General features: G+C 38.6%; 1 protein-coding gene across 1 annotated transcript; it reads right to left on the reverse strand.

The window, feature by feature from the left end:
* Positions 1-1166: 1166 nt before the first annotated feature.
* Positions 1167-12134, reverse strand: LOC102718963 (phosphatidylinositol 4-kinase beta 1-like). Its single transcript, XM_006662752.3, has 16 exons — positions 9947-12134; positions 9107-9295; positions 8923-8971; positions 8035-8167; positions 7370-7847; positions 6754-6834; positions 6555-6677; positions 5687-5756; positions 5014-5111; positions 4816-4920; positions 4594-4647; positions 3598-3741; positions 3460-3513; positions 3292-3366; positions 1997-2080; positions 1167-1918 (listed from the first exon to the last, which is right to left on the reverse strand). The coding sequence occupies exons 1-16, from the start codon at positions 11723-11725 to the stop codon at positions 1817-1819; spliced, it is 3618 nt and encodes a 1205-aa protein (XP_006662815.1). The 5' UTR covers positions 11726-12134; the 3' UTR covers positions 1167-1816.
* Between the last annotated feature and the right edge of the window lie 9069 nt (positions 12135-21203).

The following is a 21203-nucleotide window of genomic DNA, read 5'->3' on the forward strand; positions in this document are numbered from 1 at the left end:
GTCGATCTAGGCCATTCGACGTGTAGATAATTCTGTATCGTTGGATATGTCCCGTGAGACAATGAGTCATTGGTCACATTAGTTAATGTACTATAGGAGAGATGACTATATGAAAGGTCATGACTATAAGTCTACATTGTTTGTAACAGCAGATAATACAACAATTCAATAAACCGATGACTTTTCGTCATCAACCAAGTTATAGCCATAGATATATAACGTTTACAACTGTGCATGTCCATGTAAAATAAATATTGCTGGAAATGAAATTCATATAAACAAATAATTTATTTTCTATGAGCAATTAATACGAATGATGGAATTATCAAATAGTTTATGAAACCATAGTTATTTGAAACTCTTACAGGAGATATAAGAAGGACGAAATTTCTCTATCTAATGTTACTGTAAAAAATTTCAAATGTACCATGAACACATGCAAACCCAAGACAAATGGCAAGAGCTCCACAATTGGCCGGCAAGATTGCTCGTCGCACACCATAGCCGACAGCTATTCATCATTCTCTCAGGCGGATGCAATAGGCATACATGAGGGCTGAGGATCAATTCTGCATGTATGTGATATGAGGCGTATATTTTGGGTGATAGCTAACATACATAGGCAGTGGGATCAGGGTGATTTTGGGTGCAAGGCTAAGGGAGGCGCTTGTTCGTTAGATTTGATGCAACTTAATATAGAGCATCGGATGTGTCACGCGATGATGATGATAAGTAAAACACGTTTGTGCACCATAGGATAGATAGGCCTCAGCCATCTAAACTACTCAATTCATTAAAGTTAAGTTTAATTTAGAAGGGTGGGACTAATGTACATAGCCAATCACTTCTTCACGCTTGTACACTTAGATGGGCTACTATTGAGGCCCATCTAAACGAGGGCCTGATTGATCCAGATGCAGTTAGAAAACGAAGGCCAATCACAGCAAGCGAACGAGCTGAAATGAACACGCTCTCATGCAGCAGCTTAATGAAGTGACAAAAACGAAAAGCACACATCAGGGTGTTACAACATTCAGAATCATGACCAAAATACTTTACCAGATGTAAGTACACTTAAATATTTCAGGCTGTGCAATGCTGACAAAGCAGGGAGAAAAATCTCATATGGTACCACCTGTAAGCAAATTTTGGCACAACCAATATCAAGTAGTACTGCTAAACAAAATCGAAAGGGCCAAATGCAGCAGGACAAGAAGCTCCTATAGTATGGGCACTGTACAGGTAATGGTAATTTACAAACATGGCACATCTACTTTTGATGCTATTTGGGATATCACATAAATACCAAGACAACAATCGCGCAAACATAGCCCTTCTGCTGTCTCGGGTGACTCCCAACTCACATAGACGGATACATCTATAATTTACAGTTACTTTGCATCATGTATGGCTCCATCCTCTCCTAGATCCAGTCCAAGCTACGTCAATCAATTGTCTGTACAGCAAATGCAGCTCGGGGTACCGAATTCCAATAAAAGTGAACTGGGAAGCTTCACCAGTAGCAAACCTCCTAGTATGGCCTCAACTAGATCACTGCCGATTACTATACAATTCTCAACCACTCAATGGGAGACATATGGTATGCAAGTTGCAATGCAGGCGCCAATAGCCTCTGTGCTTCACAAGGGACTCCAGGTATACGAAATGTAAAACACAAAAGCGTGTTTCACTCATAGAACTCATATCGACTGTACCTGGCTAGTCAGCCCCAGACTGACCTGTGCTGTCTGAAGATTTTCACAACGATATAAGCAAACTGATTTTTCAAAGGAGCCAGGTGCTCCTGAGGGCTATATCATAAAATCCCATTCAATACTCTCTGGTAGTAATCATACTGCCGAGTACGCCAGGCATCCATGCTGCTACTGATCAGTGAAAGCACCAGAGACACACATTGCTGCAACCATACCAAGACAGCATTAGAACTGTAGATCGCCCATCTGCAAACGATGAATATACAAGATAGTTGACCAACCTCTTCAGTAAGACTCAAGTGGAACCTCTTCCTCAAATTCTGAATAGTGCGAGGACCACCTTTAAAGCACGGGAAGCCAGAATCCTGATGGATGCACAGTTTGGCATTATACACATGAAATATGATTACGGTATTGACAGATTTAAATTGCATGATAATCACAGAATAGAAGAAAATAATACTCCCACCGTATTTTAATAGATGATGCCGTTGACTTTAACACATTTGACCATTCATCTTATTAAAAAAAATGCAAAAATCTAAGCTGTAACAAAAATATATTTAAGAAATCCAATTAAAACAAAATATATGGTAATTACATAAGTTTTTTGAATAAGATTAATGATCAAACGTGTGACAAAGTCAACAGCATCATCTATTAAAATATAGAGGGAGTATTAGGTACATAGATGTAGACCCCACCCTCAAAACAAAAAGAAGAGGAAATTAAAAATGATGTGTATGAGCAACCTGAAGCTCGGAGTAGGCAACTGAAACGTTTCATAACCTTGATATACTATATGGTAAATGAGTTTTAACCTAAACTGAAACTCGTTAGAATGGATCTTCTGCGCATTCAAGATAGTCTGGCGCACATGGATGACAAATACTACTTCCTAGTTATGGTATGAAATGTTCTATACACTTGGTATATTTATGTTTTTTTAACTCAATTCAACTCATTGGAATAATCATTCTGCGCCCAAGTCCATTTGCAGTAAGACATCATGCGACAACCCACATGCCAACATCATGCAAAACCAACCGCCTTTGCAATAACAGTTCATATCAAGTAGAGTGCGCAGTAAAATATTCTGCAGACATGCAGCAGCAAGTTTCCATTTCAAGTTACTGCATGTATTTCTGGTATTATCCTTGGGAGTAGAATAGATACGCTAAATTTGTTTAGTGAGACTCCAGGTGTGCGTTCAAAAATATTTTTCGGAAATAGGATGCTTGCTTCAACAGAGCAGCTTGTATTAGTGTGTGTTCGTCTATTCTGGGATAAAGCACGTCTGCACGTGATTTTGGTTGAACAATTTTTTTCAGCTTTGTTATGGTAAGTTATTTTGTAAGAGATGAGGTGGTGATGCAAGTTACAACCAGTTTCGTTCAAACTAATATAGTGGGATACATTCAGATTTAGGACCAGATAGTCCATCACTTCAATTGCCACTAGTCTGAAGCATGCAAGCAAAAACCTGGGTTACTTAAGATGAACAGCATCTGATAGGCCCATCCAATATAACAAGGGTTCTAGACAAACATCAATATTTTTAGATAGAAACAGGTACCTGCAACATTTCTACTAGCAGTATAATACGCTCTGCATGCTTCCGGCAAGTAAGGAAGCCTTGAATGCATAGAACCTGAAGAATAAAAATTTACATGGCTAAATGAGACAATTGAACTTGGAGATGTCACAGTAACCAAGAGAGAGTAATTCAGTGCTAGTCAAACACCTTGAAGTAGTCAAAGAACTCACTGGGGGTTCCCTCTGCATCAGAATCCATCACCTATCATAGTCCCCACAACAAAATTTATTATAACTCTTCAATTTACCATACAAGTATATAGCTTAAGTTAAGCTGCCATCTTACTTCAAGAAGTTCCCTTGTCAGTTTAAATGGTGCACTTTCAAAATTAACCCCTCCAGGAGAGTTGGAAAGCATAAAGCCAAAATCAATATGAATTATATGCCCTTCTTCATCTATTAAGAGATTTCCATTGTGACGATCCTTGACCTGCAATTTTTTTATCAAAAGTAAAGTCAGCAATTCTTTAGACCCAATCATGACCAAAAAGAGTATAGCATTCACAAACAGAGTTAATTTAGTTCTACATAATGAAACATTTGAGAAAAAATAAAAACAAAATCAAACAGCCTTTCTAAAATTTGGAAGTAAAATAACTATATTAAATGTGTATTGCAAGCCAAGAAAAGTTCAACTGAAACTCTAAAGTGATCTTACGAAAATTATGCAGCACAATAAATGCACTGGAAATTCCTTTCGAATTATGACAAACATCCAGCACATTAAATATCCAGTCACAAGTCACTGGCTTCCCCCTTTCTCTTTAACATAAAGGCTAGAGGACGTTAATATTAACTCCATTTCACAATATAAGATGTTCTAACCCTCCCTAGATTCATACAGATACAGATACAAACAGATCAGGATGAATTTAGGTATGTCCAAAACATCTTATAATACGGAACAGGGGAAGTAGTTAATTTTGGCTAGCCCTTAAACCTTTTGTACTTTATTAACAATATTCCAGAAAGAATCTATACAAATTGGAACCGTTGGATGCTCAGTTGACCCAATCAAACCTCAGAGAAAGAATGGGGATTACAGGCCAAAGTAGAAGAGCAATGGATTCGTTCGAATAGTGCAACAGTTCATTGGTAGCTAATTTTAGAACACGAGGGTCCAAAGCCACTGTCATTTGTTGAGATGACCTTAACTTCTCAGCCCCCACAGAACAATACCAACAAAATGATTTCCATAATTTAAGAAATATCGGATATTATAGAGTAATAATTAGAATCGTATATGCATTACACATATAAACTACAATATTGGATTTAATACCTGGAGCAGGTAGCACAGGATTGAATATCCAGCCATGCTTTCCACAAAGTTTCTCTGTTAGAAACATAAAATAAATCAATAAGCTGTTCAGATGCATTCTTAATAGTATGAACTGTTTTTACGATTCATTTAGTGGACACTACTGGCTAGTGTCTAAAGGAAGTTCAAACTGAAACATGACATTAAATTCCACATACAGAAACAAACCAATCAGCACTCTACCTGGGCAAGTTTGAAGTTCGGAGAATTTTCTTCGTACTTGGCTACATAGTAGTCACGGAGACTTGCAATATTGGGGAACCGACTCTTGATGGAATGAATTGACGCCTGCAGTAGCATGACAGAAAAGGCCACGCTAATAGCTTTTAGGATGCACAGAAATTCTGAAAGCTAACTTAATTATAACGGAAAGATGATTACCGTATCAGGAATAGTCTCAATTAGCGCTGTATATGCAGATGTGACGATAACTTCATAAGGTCGCAGCCAAAGTGGTAGACCAGCTTCTTGATATATATCTGAGAGTGCAACAAATTTTCAAGGCAAGTTACCTGTTAGAGACATTCTAAATGTTGCGATCACAAGGTAAAGGCAAATCAACCGATGAAGTTCTTTCAGAATATCGACCAAAAGCAATGCCATAGTAGACAACAATACAACATGACTATATCAGAACTGCAATTCCAGTAAGCAGTGCTGGTAGACTAAAGTACATTAACATTGTGCAAAATTCAACTATGATAATCCTCGCTGAAGTGGACTCTGGACAGAATGGGGGTGTTTTTGTGCAAAATAGTTTTCATGTACCTCCACACATCATCATTTTCCAGTTATCAGGACTTAACATGATAAATTGTTTTCCTATGTCCTATATACTTCAGCAAACAGCACACTGACATGCTCATATCTGAGACATATAGTTGCTGATGTACCAACTGGAATTCAAACATATCCACAAGGATAAATTTGGTATGTCTTCAGAAAAATGGTACACATTTAGTAATAACCAATGCTTGATGAAGCCACAAAACAAAATGGAAAACCTCGACTTAGATCAGGACTAAAAACTATCATGGTAAGATAGACTTTTTACCATAAAAGTGTGCAACAAGCTGTACAGCTAAGTGTTCCTGTCGGCAATCATCTCCACTCTTGACAATAACCTGCAATTGGTTCAAACATTTCATAAACCTGGCATTAACTGATGCATTTCATATGCTCAATCTGAAGCATGACAACAAAGGTTAGTAGATCGCTTGCAGTTTAAGGGCTTATTTGATTCCTAGGATTTCCAAATCATGGGATAGGATAGGAATGCATGTGCAAAACCATAGGATTGAAGAACATAGGAAATTTTCCTATAGTTGCTGAGCCAGCCAACCAAAGGATTGAAAAAATGGGGCTGGCGTGGATTTTTTTCCCCTTACTTTTGCGCCAAAAGTGAAGGGAGAGGAAATTTTGTTGTTGTCTTCCTTTGGAACATTCCTTTGAAACGAATAATGCTACAGTGTCCATTCCAAAGGATTGCGTGTTTCCTACACTTTTCCTTTGAAACAAACGGGCCTTAAAGTTAGGGGCAAAAATTCAGAAAAACCGATTCCATGAAAACCCTGACGGTCTACTTAGTTCTCCACAAAATTAGGTAAATTATTTTATTTATAAATGCAGATAATATCAATCAACTACATTTTGCTGATGCAAACTTTAATATGAACATCAATAGATAAGTCGATGATATAACTGTAAAATAAAGGGAGTAGGGAGCATTGAATTGAGGAACAGGACATTAGGATAGGGATTGAGATAGAATGGTAAAGTAACCCTAACCCTCAATAGTTTCCCAACCGAATGTCCTATTTCTCCATCTTTCCCCAACTCTATATCCCAATCCCTATCCCACAGTCCAATTCTTGACTAAAACACAAATATTTATCAAATAACAGCACATTATTGGAACTTACAGAACGCAGATCCCAGCCAGGTAATTTTCCATGAACGGAAAACCTCCGTATTCTCTCTCTTTTAACAGCCCAGAGTTCGCCAGCCAAAGCATCAGTTGGTTTAGGATCTCCACCATCAATTGCCTATGTGAAAACAGAAATTAATAACTTAACAAAGATCGACAGAAGAAACCAAATTATTAGTGATTCGAGGATTCACCTTAGAATCTATATTTTGAGCACTCTGACCAACTCCTTTCAGTGGAAGACCAGGTGGAGCTGCTCCTTTTAATGCTGCAGCCTAGTCAAGGAAAACAATTCAGCAAACAGTTGTATAAGAGGTACCAAACTGTAAATTGGACGTTCATGCAATAAACCACCTAGTCTTATTGATGACTACTAATTCCTATTGTCGGTTAGTTAAATATCTAGGATATTTGATACTACCTCCATCCCATAATAATCTCATTTTTCGTTTTTCTGTGTCCAACGTTTGACCATTCGTCTTATTTAAAAAATTTGTACAAAAACTTAAAAAAAAAGTCAAAGTACTATTCATATTTTATCATCTAGTAAGAATAAAAATATTAATCGCAAAAAAAATTCAAATAAGACGAATGGTCAAACGTTGGACACGGAAAAACGAAAAATGAGGTTATTATGGGACGAAGGTAGTAGTTCATAAAAGAATGATGTTTAGCAAGATTGCAAAAGTTCATAAAAGAATGATGTTTAGCAAGATTGCAAATTACAAAAAGAAAAGCATAGTTAGAGAAGTGATGTTCAAATCTTCAGCTCTAATTAAATTAAAAATCAAACTCATAAATCAGCTGCACCTTGACTTCCTCTATGGCGATTGTACTTGGAACACGACGATGGTCCTTCTTCCGGATTGGTTCATTGTCATCAACATCATCCATGTTAACTCCTGGAACCGCAGATAAAGTAACCTTTACCCACTCCATAGGCTGATCAGCCATTGGTTCAGAATCTCCCGAAGGATCATGTGAATCTGCTGTAGATTGTCGTGACCTACGTCCCGAATCAGAAATTGCAATACTCCTTGAACGACCAAGTTTCTCAACTGAGAAATTAACATTTACAAATTTTACTTTGGCCTCCCACAATTGAGCCATAGCTTGGTCAATAACCTGAGAGGTAGACTTCAGCATTCTGTCTGTTTCATAATTTTGTGTTTCATGCCGACTCCACAAAGGATATGCCCATGGAGGTGGCTTTGGCAATTGCACATCTCCATTAGCCAAGGGTATCCCACCTTTTGACAGTTTGTTAACATCTGACCCTTTGGACTGACTACAAACCGAAAAGCAACTGAGTGAGAATGAACTCTGGCTTAAGATCCAATGATAAATAAGGCTAATGAAGATCATCACTTTTGCCATTTAGCAAGCATAAGGTCCTTTTCGACAAGTATATAAAAAAACACTACTAACAAAAACAACAGGTTTTACCATAAATTTCATCAAGATTGTAGACAAACCTTGGTGCTTCAGCTTTCAAAACTTCAACACATATAAGATAAGGAGCTTTTTCCCTGGAGTTAAGAAGCACAGCCTCATCTTCAGGTATATGAACCACTCGATATATACCCTTTCCCATCGGAAAGCATACTCCTATGCAAAAAACAGAAGGCAGATTAAAAAAAAAGTGAGGGGGCATGTAGTTGCTGCTTTGCAATATGTAGCTAGTGTCAATGCTTAATCCAAAAGGCAGCATACATTGTTTCTTTTCTTAAGATTTACTGGCACTTTGTTAGAGATAAAACAAAGAAAAGAAATAACAACAGCCCTTTTAGATGCATGGCAATGCATAGTTTACCATTTTGCTGCCTAGACTTCAATATAGTCAAAACCAGATTACAGTTTACCAGCTTCAGTAAATGGAATAACAGTGATACATAAAGAATAAATGAAGATAGCAACTCATGCAACAAAATTATAAAAGAACAGGCCAGCTAATTAAACTACAGGTGATTTTGTTCAGTTATTATTGTCTTCATTGGCTCATTTTTCTTTGCACAAAAACCAATATGTACAAGGGCGCCCCAAGGGCGCCCATAGAGCATTCAAATCTGATTCAAAAATAAGATATTTTAACTTGTGAACAAGAAATGTTTATCAATAAAGAAAGGTGGCCAGAATTCAAACTGCAGCCAGAAAAACAATGGAGCAGTAAAGCACAGGCCATCTGGGACAAGTCAACTGTCAAGTAGCTTCCACCTAAAGATTATAATGTGATTGTAGAGTTACAGCACCAAGATTTTGATGCTGCAAGGCTCTGGATACTTATGAGTAAGAACTTAAAAAGCAAGTATAGCAAACTACGAGGTAATGAACTACAGTGATATCCATTGGATTGCAGAAACTACCTCCATTTTTCTCGGTAGAAGCAATCTGGGAATTGATCTCTGTAAGCGACTGGCACAGGAAAAGACAGCCCAATGGGATAATTAGAATAGTTTAACTATTATAACATAAAAGATTTAAAATATGACAGAAAGGGTGTAAAGCAAATATTAATACTGTTGTCAACCTAATAAAAATTCTGCATACCTCTCGAAGGGCAATCTTCCGATCTTCCATAGGAAATATGTCTACCAGGCCATAAGATGTATCACACAAAGATTGCACGAGCTCTAATGAAGCATAGTAACAGCCTTTTCGAAGCTCTGCTATCGCGTTGTTTGGTAAAGGTGGTTTTCCACTTTGCTTATCACTATTTCCATTGTTAACAAGGTTTTTCTGAAAAACATATGGCTTCAGTTAGGAAGGCCTTAACACTCCCAGAAAAAGGTACAAGTCAAGAGGTATACAGGCAGTGCAATCAGAGCAGCAGATGTTACCATCATCAGACATCTAAAATTCATCAAATTAAATGCGCTTTCAGGACATATAACAGAATTATATCATAAAGCTGGGCAGTTGGCTAGAAAATATGTATTTCATACATTGGAAATACACACATGCAATTGCAAGGAATGAGATTAAATTAAACAGTGAACCAACAATGCTTTACATAAGACAGCCCATATATGATATTAGCTTCTTTATCAGCATGATAGACTAGTTGTAGCGTTGTACAATCCTATTTTTCCTTTTGCAGGTGAAAACAAATAGGAACATACTTGTAATAACTTCTGAAAAATTCAAACCTAAGCTACACCTGAAACACTACATGTTGCACATTGCACTAATAAGTCACGACTCATGGGTAAATATTGTTGGTAACTACTAACTAGCCATAAAATGCCATCTTACACCTGAGGTAACAAATATAAGTTTGTGCTGAAATCAGAAGAGGGTACTACTAATATGGCGATGCATGGTACTACAAATATGCATATTGATATCTAAATTTCACAAAAAAGGAATTTCAGAGAGCAGATTTCTTGCCTCTTTCAATATCTTTGAACTAAAAAGCTCAGAATCTTCAATTGAGCGGTCTCTATCTCGGAATAGCCGCTTGAAAAAGCTCTCTGATCCTGGGCTACCCTCAGAAATACTGTTAGGCTGACCACTTTCAATATGCCCACTCTTAGCATCTTCAGGGTGCACTCTAAACAACCCGCGGAACGACAAGAACTCTGAATTTTCCTCTTCATCAATACCACTAGTCCCCTTACCATCATCATCATTTTTATCAATCACCTCGCTTCTCCTCTCATGCTTGTCTTTAAATAATTTGCGGAAGAAATTTTCCTTGTCACCTTCCTCACACTTATCATCATCATTCCTGTCATGAGATGCTCCCTTTTTCTCTTCATTCTTGTCCTTGAAAAGCCTACGGAAGAAATTATCATCATCCATGGTCCGATGTCCTTTGTAATCGTCCTCTTTCTTGTTTGGTGTAGTGCCTTCTTTTTTCTCTTCGTTTTTCTCCTTGAAAAGTTGCCAGAAAAAACCATCCCTCTTGTCCTCTTCGATGTTCCCAACAGACTTTTCCTTATCATCTTGCTGTTTACTATGCCCTCCATCTTTCCTCTCCTCATTTTTATCTCTGAAAATTTTGCGGAAGAACCCTTCTTTATCATCATCCTCCAAGCTCTTGCCCACTCTTTCCTCATCCCCATGCCTTCCATGCAGGCTTTCTCTCCTCTCCTCATTCTTGTCCTTAAATATCCTGCGGAAGAAACCTTCCTTTTCATCATCCTCACCCTGCCTATCCTCCTTATCACGGAAAAGTCGCTTCAATAAACCCTCTGAGCTTGGTGTCAATTCCACGTCCTCATCCTTGCTGTCCTTTAGCAACCTGTGGAAGAAGCCATCTCTATCTCCTTCTTCCTCCTCGTTCTCCTTCTCCTTCTCCTTGCTAAGCAACCTCTTGAAAAATCCTTCCTTGTCACCATCCTCTTCCTCCCTGTCCTTGCTGTCTCTAAGCAACCTTTTAAAGAACCCTTCCTTGTCCTGATCGTCATCCTTCTCCACGGAGCGCCTAAAGAATAATGCTGCATCACGCACCTTAGGTCCAATGCTTAGTCTCTTGAGTAGCTTGTTATCCTCTGATGACGGTGTCGCTGGCTGCTTCCCTCCACTAGCCCCAACATCCTCTGCAGCAGCTGCATTGCTTACACCTGCCGGGGGGCTCAAGCCAAGCGAGGGTGATGAGGCAAGGGACAGAAGGCGCTGCTTCGAAGAGCGTATCCTGCTAAGCATGGGATTGCCGCGTGGACTAGCGATAGGGGACGGCGGCGCAGGCCGGACGAGCGGTGGCCACTCTCCCTGCACCGTGGCCGCAACCTGGCACTGCTCCTGCACCCTGTCAATCCCATCCACATCATCGGTGTCCTCGAGCTCGAGCTCGGCAGCGAGGAGCCAGTGCACCTTGAGCGCAATGCGCAGCGACTTGGAGCAAGTGTCGATGACGAAGCGGTCGAGGGACGGGCTGGGCTTGTGCACGAGCATGTAGCAGACCTGGAAGAGGTAGGCCTCGAGGCCAGGGAGCGGGAGCGTGTACATGCGGTTGCAGAGGTAGTCGCGCACCCCCTGGTGGTCATGCTTGTAGAGGTAGCTGACGGCGATCCACTCGCAGAAGAAGGCGGAGTCGAAGAAGCGGACGAGCCAGCCGCTGCTCCCCACGGGGTGCGCCGCCGCGTCGCCGCCAGCCGCTGTGATCTCCCGCGGCGACTCCTCCGGCCCGAAGCTCAGGCTCCGCAGCCCGAGAAGCCGCACCATGGCCAAGCCTCGTCACTCACCCCCTCCTCCTCCCCCACCTCAGCACCACCATCGGAACCCGAACCCCACCCAGGGAGACGACCGCAGCTCGATCCGCAAACCCTAGGATCCGGAGCCCGAACAGCTCGCGCTCCGCCACCGCCCCCAAACCCTGGCCTCCCTCCGGCGAGGGGAGGGGACGGGACGGGACGGGACGGCTCCGGGCAGCTCCGATCCGGAGCCGCGCGAGCCCCCCTAGCTCTCGGAATCGAGCAGCCGAGCAGCGCCCGAGATGAGATTCGAGCGAAGAATCGGAAGCGAGCGAGCGAGCGAGCGAAATTGGGGGAGGATTCGATTCGATTCGATTTTGGTTTGGATTTGAAATGCCGCGGCGTCGTCGCAGCAGTTTGTGGGAGACTTTGGTTTGAATGAAAAGAAATTTCCCGTGAAAAAGAAAAGATTCGTACGGTTTTCTTCTCTTTTCTCTTCTCCGGCGTGGTGGGGGCCGTGGTGGAATCGGCTGAGGCTGGTGGGGGCGGTGATGGCCGCGTCTGGATCCTCTGTGGCTTCTCATCTGCTTCTGCTCCGTGTGTCGTGTATTCGTGTTGCTCTTGGTGTGTCGCGGGCCTATGGATAATTCTTTTTTGCGCCAGTGAATAGATATTCGCTAGATCGCTAAATATTACAGGAATGGTTAGGGCCACGAGTTCATTTAAAACGTTGGTAAGATAACTTAGCCCGCACAAAAAACGTATAATATATTAGTACATAATTAATTAATTAATTAATTATTAAAAAATATAAAATAGATTAATATGATTTTTTAAAACAACTTTTCTATAGAAAATTTTTGTAAAAAATACACCGTTTAGCAGTTCAGGAAGCGTGCGCGCGGAAAACGAGGGAGATAAGTTATCTAACATGGGGGAACAAACGCAGCCTAGATTATATATCTTATAACTGAAAAAAAGTAAAAATGGTTTTGCAATATGTTGATTCGGTTGAGTATATATAACTCGGTTGAGTATATATAACTACGCAATGCTGCAAAAAGAGATAGTCAAGAGAAGTTTTAATTTAACTCTTTGTTTTCTTATAAAATAGATCCTAACTATGCAAAAAAAAGAGATAATCAAGAGATATCTATTGTATAAATGTTTGATTTTATAATGTATGTCGTCATTTGATGATATATAAAACCACTAAGCTCTACCATATGCATACGAAGTATGTGATAGCCTACTCTCCGCTGTATTTACCCAACCCGGCCATTGTTATAGCATGGTGGTAGTATGCATTTTTTTATTGAGTGAAAGAAATGATTCGCAGAGAAATTACTTGAACCGAATGCTTCTAAGGAAGCTAAGGGTTGCCACACAAAAAAAAAGGAAGCTAAGCGTGTGTTTGGTTGAGTTATGGCTTTTGGAAAAGCCACCGTGAGCTGTGGCATGTGGGAAAAGCCGAAGGCTAATTGGTTAAAGCAGTTGTGATGAAATACTTGTAATGCCCCTAAAGGCCCGTGGCACTCTTTATATGCAAATTACTCATAAAAAACTAATCTATTTCATATTTAAATGGCTAATTAGAAATAAAAAAACCTACAACTGTTGGAGGAGCGCCAGCGAGTGAAGGGCGTTGGCGGGGCTAGAGGGCACCAGGCCGCCCAACCTAGCCAGGGGTGGCACGTTCAAGATGAGAAAGAGATGGCAAAACAGAAAAGAAACAAAAAATTTTTCTCATGACCTGTGTGGCAGGTGGGTAAATATTTTACCCTATAATATAAGCCAAAGAAAGTAGGGGTAAATGTGCTTTCGATTTGTATTACAGTAAAAATAGCTTGTTGAAAAAACAGACAATGGCTCTTAGGTTGGTTTTTGGCTTCTGCAAAAGAAAAACAGGTTGAACCAAAGGCACCCTAAATATCAAACCACCCAAAAAATCGTCTCTTTGCCATATGATTTATTTGTATGGCTAATTTTAATACAAAGTCAAAGCATAGATAAAAATATCACACATGCTTGCCATTACGGTGGTAATAGCTTAGGTCAGAGATAAATAGAGTAAATCCATATCTGACCTACCGACTGACCCATGACAAAAACTTGAACTGCACATCAGACACGGTACATGTGAGTTCATGGAACCGTGGGCAAAATTACCATCCACACTCACAACATTAAAATAAAAACAATGGCAGATTTACATAAGCAAACTTTTTGTGTACAAATAAATGCATATGGACAATTGAGGATCTGAAGCCTGTGGCCCAATCAGATGGAGTGGGCCGGCCCTCCTGACGGCCCATTAGGCTGATATCACGGAGTGGAAAATGTCGGCCCATGGGCCCTCCCGTTTGCTTGCCGTCGTCCATCCCGCCAATCTGCCTTGGTCTTCTCTTCTTCTTCGACTTGTGAAGGCAGCGTGGCGATTAATCAATTGACGGCAGCAGACGGCAAAGCTTGACAGCTGAAACACGTCCGAAGGAGCAAAGTCGACCTGAATATACATTAGTGGGGTTGATTGTTTGGCCAAACGGCATATTTACAAGTGAAGAATATTTTATGAATAAAATTTTTATACATATATTTTAGCGACATAAAAATTAAGATAATAAAATTGGATGATAAAACATAAAATTAAAATTAAAGTTAAAAATTTAAATATTAGCTTATAAGCAGATGCAGAAACGAAAAGATGCGTCATCTGCTCGCTGCTGCTACTGCTACTGTTAATTACGAAAGCTGTGTTGACCTTGCGTGTCTGTGCGTCCACTTGGCGGCCAGCGGACAACGCACCACTGCCAGAAAAGGAGCGAAGTCAACCTCTGAATCATGTTCAGTTTGATCGGTTGAGGTGGGAGTTCAGATTGAGAAAATTTTTGAGAAATTTTTGAGAGAAATGTCACGTTAAATGTTTGACCAGATGTTGGAAGGGGTATTTGGACACGAATGAAAAAACGAATTTTACGGCTAGCCTAGAAACTGCGAGACGAATCTTTTGAGCCTAATTAATCTATCATTAGCACATGTTGGGTACTGTAGCACTTATGGCTAATCATGGGCTAATTAGGCTCAAAAGATTCGTCTTGAGATTTCTTCCATAACTGTGCAATTAGTTTTTTTTCATGTATGCTTAATGTTTTATTTAGGTGTCTAAAAATTTGATGTGATGTTTTTGGAAAAAAAATTAGAAACTAAACAAGACCTTACTTCGTCTACTGCTGCTGCTCTTTAATGTTTGTTTGCCTAAGGTTTGTTGATTTTTTTTTCTTAATGACCGCGGCCATTTGACAGCCATCGACCAGTACCGGCCGTAGCTAGACTATGTTCTAACTCGATCAAAAGAATTGAGATTTTATTTTATGTTTGTGATAGTTATTTAATAGTATAAACTGTTAAAAATATATTTTAAAAATATGAGCTAGTGACTTATATATAGAAACTTATTTTTAAAAAGAGAATCCACCATGTGTCCTGGAGTTTGTTCTATGCTTTATACCATGACTTTGTCACATTCTACAATATGTTATTAACTTTTACTTAACCTATACAATTTATTCGGTTATTCTGATCCGTTATGGTTGTACAATTTTATCCAAATAACAAAAATACTCGTAGGACAAACTTTCAAAATTTGGTCAAAAATTCTAAAATGTTGGATTATAAGTTTTCGGCCAAATGTTGGAGTTTACTACCTTATGTTTATAATATGATTTCAGAATAGGTATATGTTCAGACAGCCATGGAGAAACTCTGGCTTAGCTGGGCTTGACCCATTCAAATATTCCTCCAGCTATGTCAATTGACAAGGTCTCTCTTGTGTACTATAATGTCAAACACCGGCACTCCAGTTAATTACTGCACAGCTAATTGATTACCTCAACTTCTTCTCTGGTAAGAATGTTCTGCCTGCTTGGAATGGATCCTCAGGAGAAGTAGCTTGTTCTTCAAGAGGTAATTAATTAATTAGTTCTCACCACCTGTGCCGTATGGGGAGAAATAATTAACTTTTTGCCACTCTTACAAATGATCACTGGACCCATATGTCACTCACTGGATCCATATGTCATAGACATATGAGAGCCCACATGTCATAGACAGCGGGTGGTAAATCTGTAACGTGTTGTTTGTGAAAGTGGCAATGTTTCTCGAGTTCTAAGAAATTAATGGTCATTCTCTGATGAGACTACAACAACTCTGAATTTGTCATACGAAAGGCTACCTTGCTAGCTAGACAACAAGACAATGCCATGACTTGCAAGAAAGCTCTACCGGATTCAGTCATTCAGCCAGTACCCAGTGGACAATTAAACAAGCATGGCAGTGCATCCGATCGATCTGTGCAATCCTGCATTAATCGAACAAAGAATTCGACCATACTCGTGGCTATGTCTGCATATATACATATGCATGCTTGCCAACCAGTCCTTTGCTTGCTTGTTTGACATGGTCACTCTCTGAACTTGTTTATGAAGATCTTAAGTTAGTGGTACTCCCTCTGCTTTATTTTTTAATTAACGTATTTGATTTCTGTATCTACGTTTGATTATTCGTCATATTAAAAAAACTATAATTATTGACTATTTCGTTATGATTTAAATCATTACTAAAGTAAATTTAAGCATGATATATAATTTTATATATTTATATATAAAAAATTAAATATCTTAAAAGTCACTGTATCAATTAAAAAAACGGTGGTAGTACCCCCTCCATCCCAAAATAAACCAGTTTTTCACTTTTTACCTATAATTTTTGACTCTTCGTCTTATTCAAAATTTTTTTACGATTAATATTATTAGATGATAAATTATGAATAATACTTTATGTGTGACTAATTTTTTTCTAATTTTCTAAAAAATTTTCAAATAAGACGGATGGTCAAACGTCGGACACAAAACCGAAGAATTTTTTTTTTTTTACAGAGGAAGTACGTGGTATTAAGTTCGAAGCTTCTGAGGTCATGCATCAGGAAATGGAGGCCATGCATCGTGTTTCGTCTTGTCTGTCTAGTCGTTTACACATGGAAATTTGATGGCCTTGGATAGTTAGCTGTCGCGCGTGTTGATGATGGTTGGGAAACAGGTGATAGGCCTGCTGCCTGCAATTGACTTACCATGCAGTGCCGGATGGCTGCTCTTTCGGTCCAGAAAATGTAGGGAACAGTGATGTGGAGAATTGTTGTTTTCTATTTCAGAAAAAAAAGAATGGTTTTATGACCTTCGGTGGAAATTATCGAGATTCTTTTTCCTCAAATGCTTATGGTACTATTCTATCACTCGCTCGAACCGTTGCAGTCTTACACCACACATTGGATGACAGGAAATCTTTTTATCTCTACTATTTTAAAAAGAAGTTTTGTTCACCCACTCGCTCCTTTATCGCACTCAAAAATTCATTCCCCCACTACAAACAGAAAAGAAAAAGAGACAAAAAAATAATCAGCCCACGTAAAACCACTGACCGAGAAAAAAAATCAGGATTAAAACAAAACTTAAAACAACCCATTCTTGCAATGTATGGTTATCGTACTAATGATTTATTTTCCGGCAATTATGAACATCTATGCGTTTTCTTTTAAAAAAACAGTACACATGCCCATATGACTCTGTAGGAAAACTGATGTTCGTCCTAGGATGGGCACAATCAGTCATGCTAAAATCGATCGACGGTATTGAAAATACATCGGTGGTTGCATATGAAAACATGGTTTAATTTCCTCTTAACACATGCATCCAGATGGCACGAGCGTGCCTTTTGCAATCAAGAGGGAGTACCAAATCGTACATGTGAGACATCACAAATATTTTGTTACAGGTGTTAAGCCACAGCGACACAAACAAGCTACCACACTCTTCAGTTTTGCTTGTTCTGTGGTTAAGACACAATTTCGCTTATGTTTATGCTTATAAGTTAAGATTTAAAATTTAACTTTTTATTTAAAGTTGATTTTGGATTTTTTTATCATAGTTTATTTATTAGCCTTGGATTTATATCGTTAATGACACATATATAAATGTTTTATTGATAGATTATTTTTCGTTTAGCAATAGGATGTTTGTCTTTTTTTAAAAAAAAAGAAAACGCCAAAAGATGACCCTGAGTTGAAGGAAATGGCAGAGTTTTCACTGTAGCTGGTCTGACAAAATTGAGTCATAGCCTATAGCCATGCTCTTCTGCTCCCAAGTAGTCAAGTGTCTTTTTTCTGCAGGGTCTCTTGAATGAGACAGGTAATCTGCGTTAACTCCATTTTGAAGTACTCTTCGCTTGTGATCCTTCCAAACGTGCCACCTAATGTAAATTGTCACCTCTTCAGACCTGAACAAATGGTGTGATATCGACGTATGCGAGAAGATGCCACGTAGAAATTTTGATGATGTGTTGTATGTTAATTACAAGGCGGTCTAATAGATAGCTTAATGCCATCTATACAGCTGCACAACTGTATATGAAATCAAACCATTAATGAATTATTTGAATATATTTGAAATAGCTAAGTCCCTCGTCTTTTCAGTCATGCTTATAAGACAAAATTTAAATTTTAAAATTTAAATTAAAGTTGATTTGTTTTTTAATTGTAGTTTATTTTCAGTTTTACTTTTTATCACTAAGAATATATATAATTTTACCCATAAATTATGTTTAATCGTTAATAAACAATTTCGCCTATGCTTATAAAAAGCAAAATGATGAGGCTAATAGACATACGACCTATGTTTAATCGTTAATAAACGGTTTCTGCAATTGACTTAGGGCATGTTCAATGGTATAGCCTATTATGAGCTCTATCTAAAGTCATGTCAGCAGAAAAAAGTTCTATACAAATGATAGTCTCTCAAACTGGCTCATCATAATTATGGACTAATTAATTTTTTGTTCACATTCTATCTGGTCGGCGTCTCTAATTAGAGTCAGTATACGTGCAAAGCAAATTTTCTGGTTGTCTGCTCGTTTTATGCGTCAAGAGTCGATGTTTTGCTGACACCATGCAAAACAACTCATTTTCTCTCTCTTGTCGTATTTCTTCCATGTCATGTCAGCAAGCATGCGACGATAAAGACAATAATAAGAGTCCTTTGTACATGCCCTTAGATGTTTGTACATGCCCTTAGATGCTATGCCGGATGGCTGCTCTTTCGGTCCAGAAATCTTGGGAACAATAACGTGGAGAACTGGTGTTTTGTTTTTCAGAAAGAAAGAAGGGGTTTATGACCTTGGGTAGAAAATATCAAGATTTTTCCCTCAGATGCTTAATCTCAGATGCTTAATGGTACAATTTTATCACTCGCTAACCCTATAATCTATTTTATCTCTACTTTTTGAAAGAGAAGTTTCATTGGTCCACTCATTCCTCCCTATCGCACTCAAAAATTCACGCCCCCCCCCCCCTACATACAGAAAAGAAAAGGACCCAAAAAAATAATTGGCCCACGCAAAAACTACCGACCGAGAAAAAAATCAGGATTAAAAAAAACTTAAAACAACCCATTCTTGCAATGTATGGTCATCGTACCAGTGATTTCTTTTCCGACAACCGAAAACAGTTTTTTAGCACGTGGGTGTATATACACCTGTTACTTGCATGATATCTAAATATCATCAAAAAATATAAAAAAAAATTGATAAGATAGTTTAATATGAGTTATATCACTCCACTAACATGCAAGTTCAAATTCAACTTCTATAAGTTGTAGCAAAAATAATAAAACAATAATTAATATACGTATACCTAGTTTCAGTTTTGTTTGTGTTTTGCTACAGTTTGTAGAAATTGAATTTAAACTTGCATGTTTTTGGAGTGATATAACTCATATCAATCTATCTTGTTAAATTTTTTATATTTTTTATGACTATTTAGATGACATGCAAACACACGGGTGTACCTACACCTATGTGCTAAAAACGGTTTCATGTTTTGTTTAAAAAAAGACAGTACACATGCCCATATGTCTCGGTGGAGAAAAACCGATGTCCTAGGATGGGCACAATCAGGGGCGGATCTAGCGTGGAAGCTCTAGCCCCTTATACGCTGGATCTGAATGAAGAAGAAGATAACCAGTCCCTAAACTTCTCAGATCCTAAATTCGTCCCTGAGCACAATCAGCCATGCTAAAATCGATGGACATCATTGAAAATACATTGGTGGTTGCATATGAAAACATGTTTTCCTCTAACACACCCGGATGGCACGAGCGTGCCTTTGCAATCAAGAGGGAGTACCAAATCGTACATGTGAGACATCACAAATATTTTTGTTACAGGTGTCAAGCCACAGCGACACAACAAGCTACCACGCTCTGGAATGGGATAGATACTCTTCAGTTTTGCCTGTTGTGGGGTGAGGACACAATTTCGCTTATGCTTATGCTTAACAAGTTAAAATTTAAATTTTCAACCATCTATTTAAAATTGATTTTGGATTTTTTATCGTAGTTTATTTTTCAACATTGGTTTTTAGATCATCAATAACACATATATAAAAGTTTTATTTATAGATTATTTTTCGTTTATAAATAAGATGTTTGACTTTTTTGAAAAAAACGAAAGATGATCCCGAGTTAGGGGCATTTAACTTTTTGCCACATGCTACGGTACTCATCTTAACAATTTGTCACTCTCTGTGTCTATGATATGTGAGTCTAGATCACATATGGATCCTGGACCCACATGTCTCTAGGAGTGGCAAATCGTTAAATATCACGAGTTGGGAGCAAGGCCGGAGCTTTCACTGTAGCTGGTCTGACAAAATTGAGTCATAGCCTATAGCCATGCGCTGCTGCTCCCAAGAGGTCAAGTGTTTTCTTTTTCTGCAGGGTCTCATGAATGAGACAGGTAATCTGCATTAACTCCATTTTGAAGGACTCTTCGCTTGTGATCCTTCCAAATGTGACACCTAATAATGTAAATTGTCACCCCTTCATACATGAACAAATGGTGTGCCGTATGGGAGAAAATGCCATATAGAAATTTTGATGATGTGCCGTATGTTAATTACAAGGCAGTCTAATAGACAGCCTAATGCCATCTATACCGCTGCACAACTGTATATGAAATCAAATCATTAATGAATTATTTGAATATATTTGAGATAGCTAGGCCTCTCATCTTTTCGGTTATACTTATAAACCAAATTTTAAATTTTAAATTTAAATTAAAGTTGATTTGGATTTTAATTGTAGTTGATTTTCAGCTTTACTTTTAGATCGCTAAGAATATATTATATATAATTTTTACCCAGAAATTATGTTTAATCGTTAATACACGGTTTGGTTTATGATTATGAAAAGCAAAATGACGAGGATAATAAACATACGACTTATTGTGTGTGTTGTCTAGATATGACAGTGGATAGAGTATAGATAACAATCGCCTAAATCATTGTTCATGCGCCTATGTTTAACTCTTCTCTCTTTTGGGGGAAATACAGAGGGAGCCATATCTTAGATCAAAACTTGTAAACTTAAAGATTTTGAAAAATCTCAAACGATCACACGTGTAGG

The sequence above is a fragment of the Oryza brachyantha genome, chromosome 11 (assembly GCF_000231095.2).
Source record: "Oryza brachyantha chromosome 11, ObraRS2, whole genome shotgun sequence".
Lineage (NCBI taxonomy): Eukaryota > Viridiplantae > Streptophyta > Magnoliopsida > Poales > Poaceae > Oryza > Oryza brachyantha.

Coding starts and splice junctions, on each gene's coding strand:
- LOC102718963 (XM_006662752.3), bottom strand. CDS start 11,725: ATGGTGCGGCTTCTCGGGCTGCGGAGCCTGAGCTTCGGGCCGGAGGAG. Junction 7,848..8,034: donor TTGAAAGCTGAAGCACCAAG/GTTTGTCTACAA, acceptor TTCGGTTTGTAG/TCAGTCCAAAGGGTCAGATG. Junction 5,112..5,686: donor GCTTGTTGCACACTTTTATG/GTAAAAAGTCTA, acceptor TTGCACTCTCAG/ATATATATCAAGAAGCTGGT.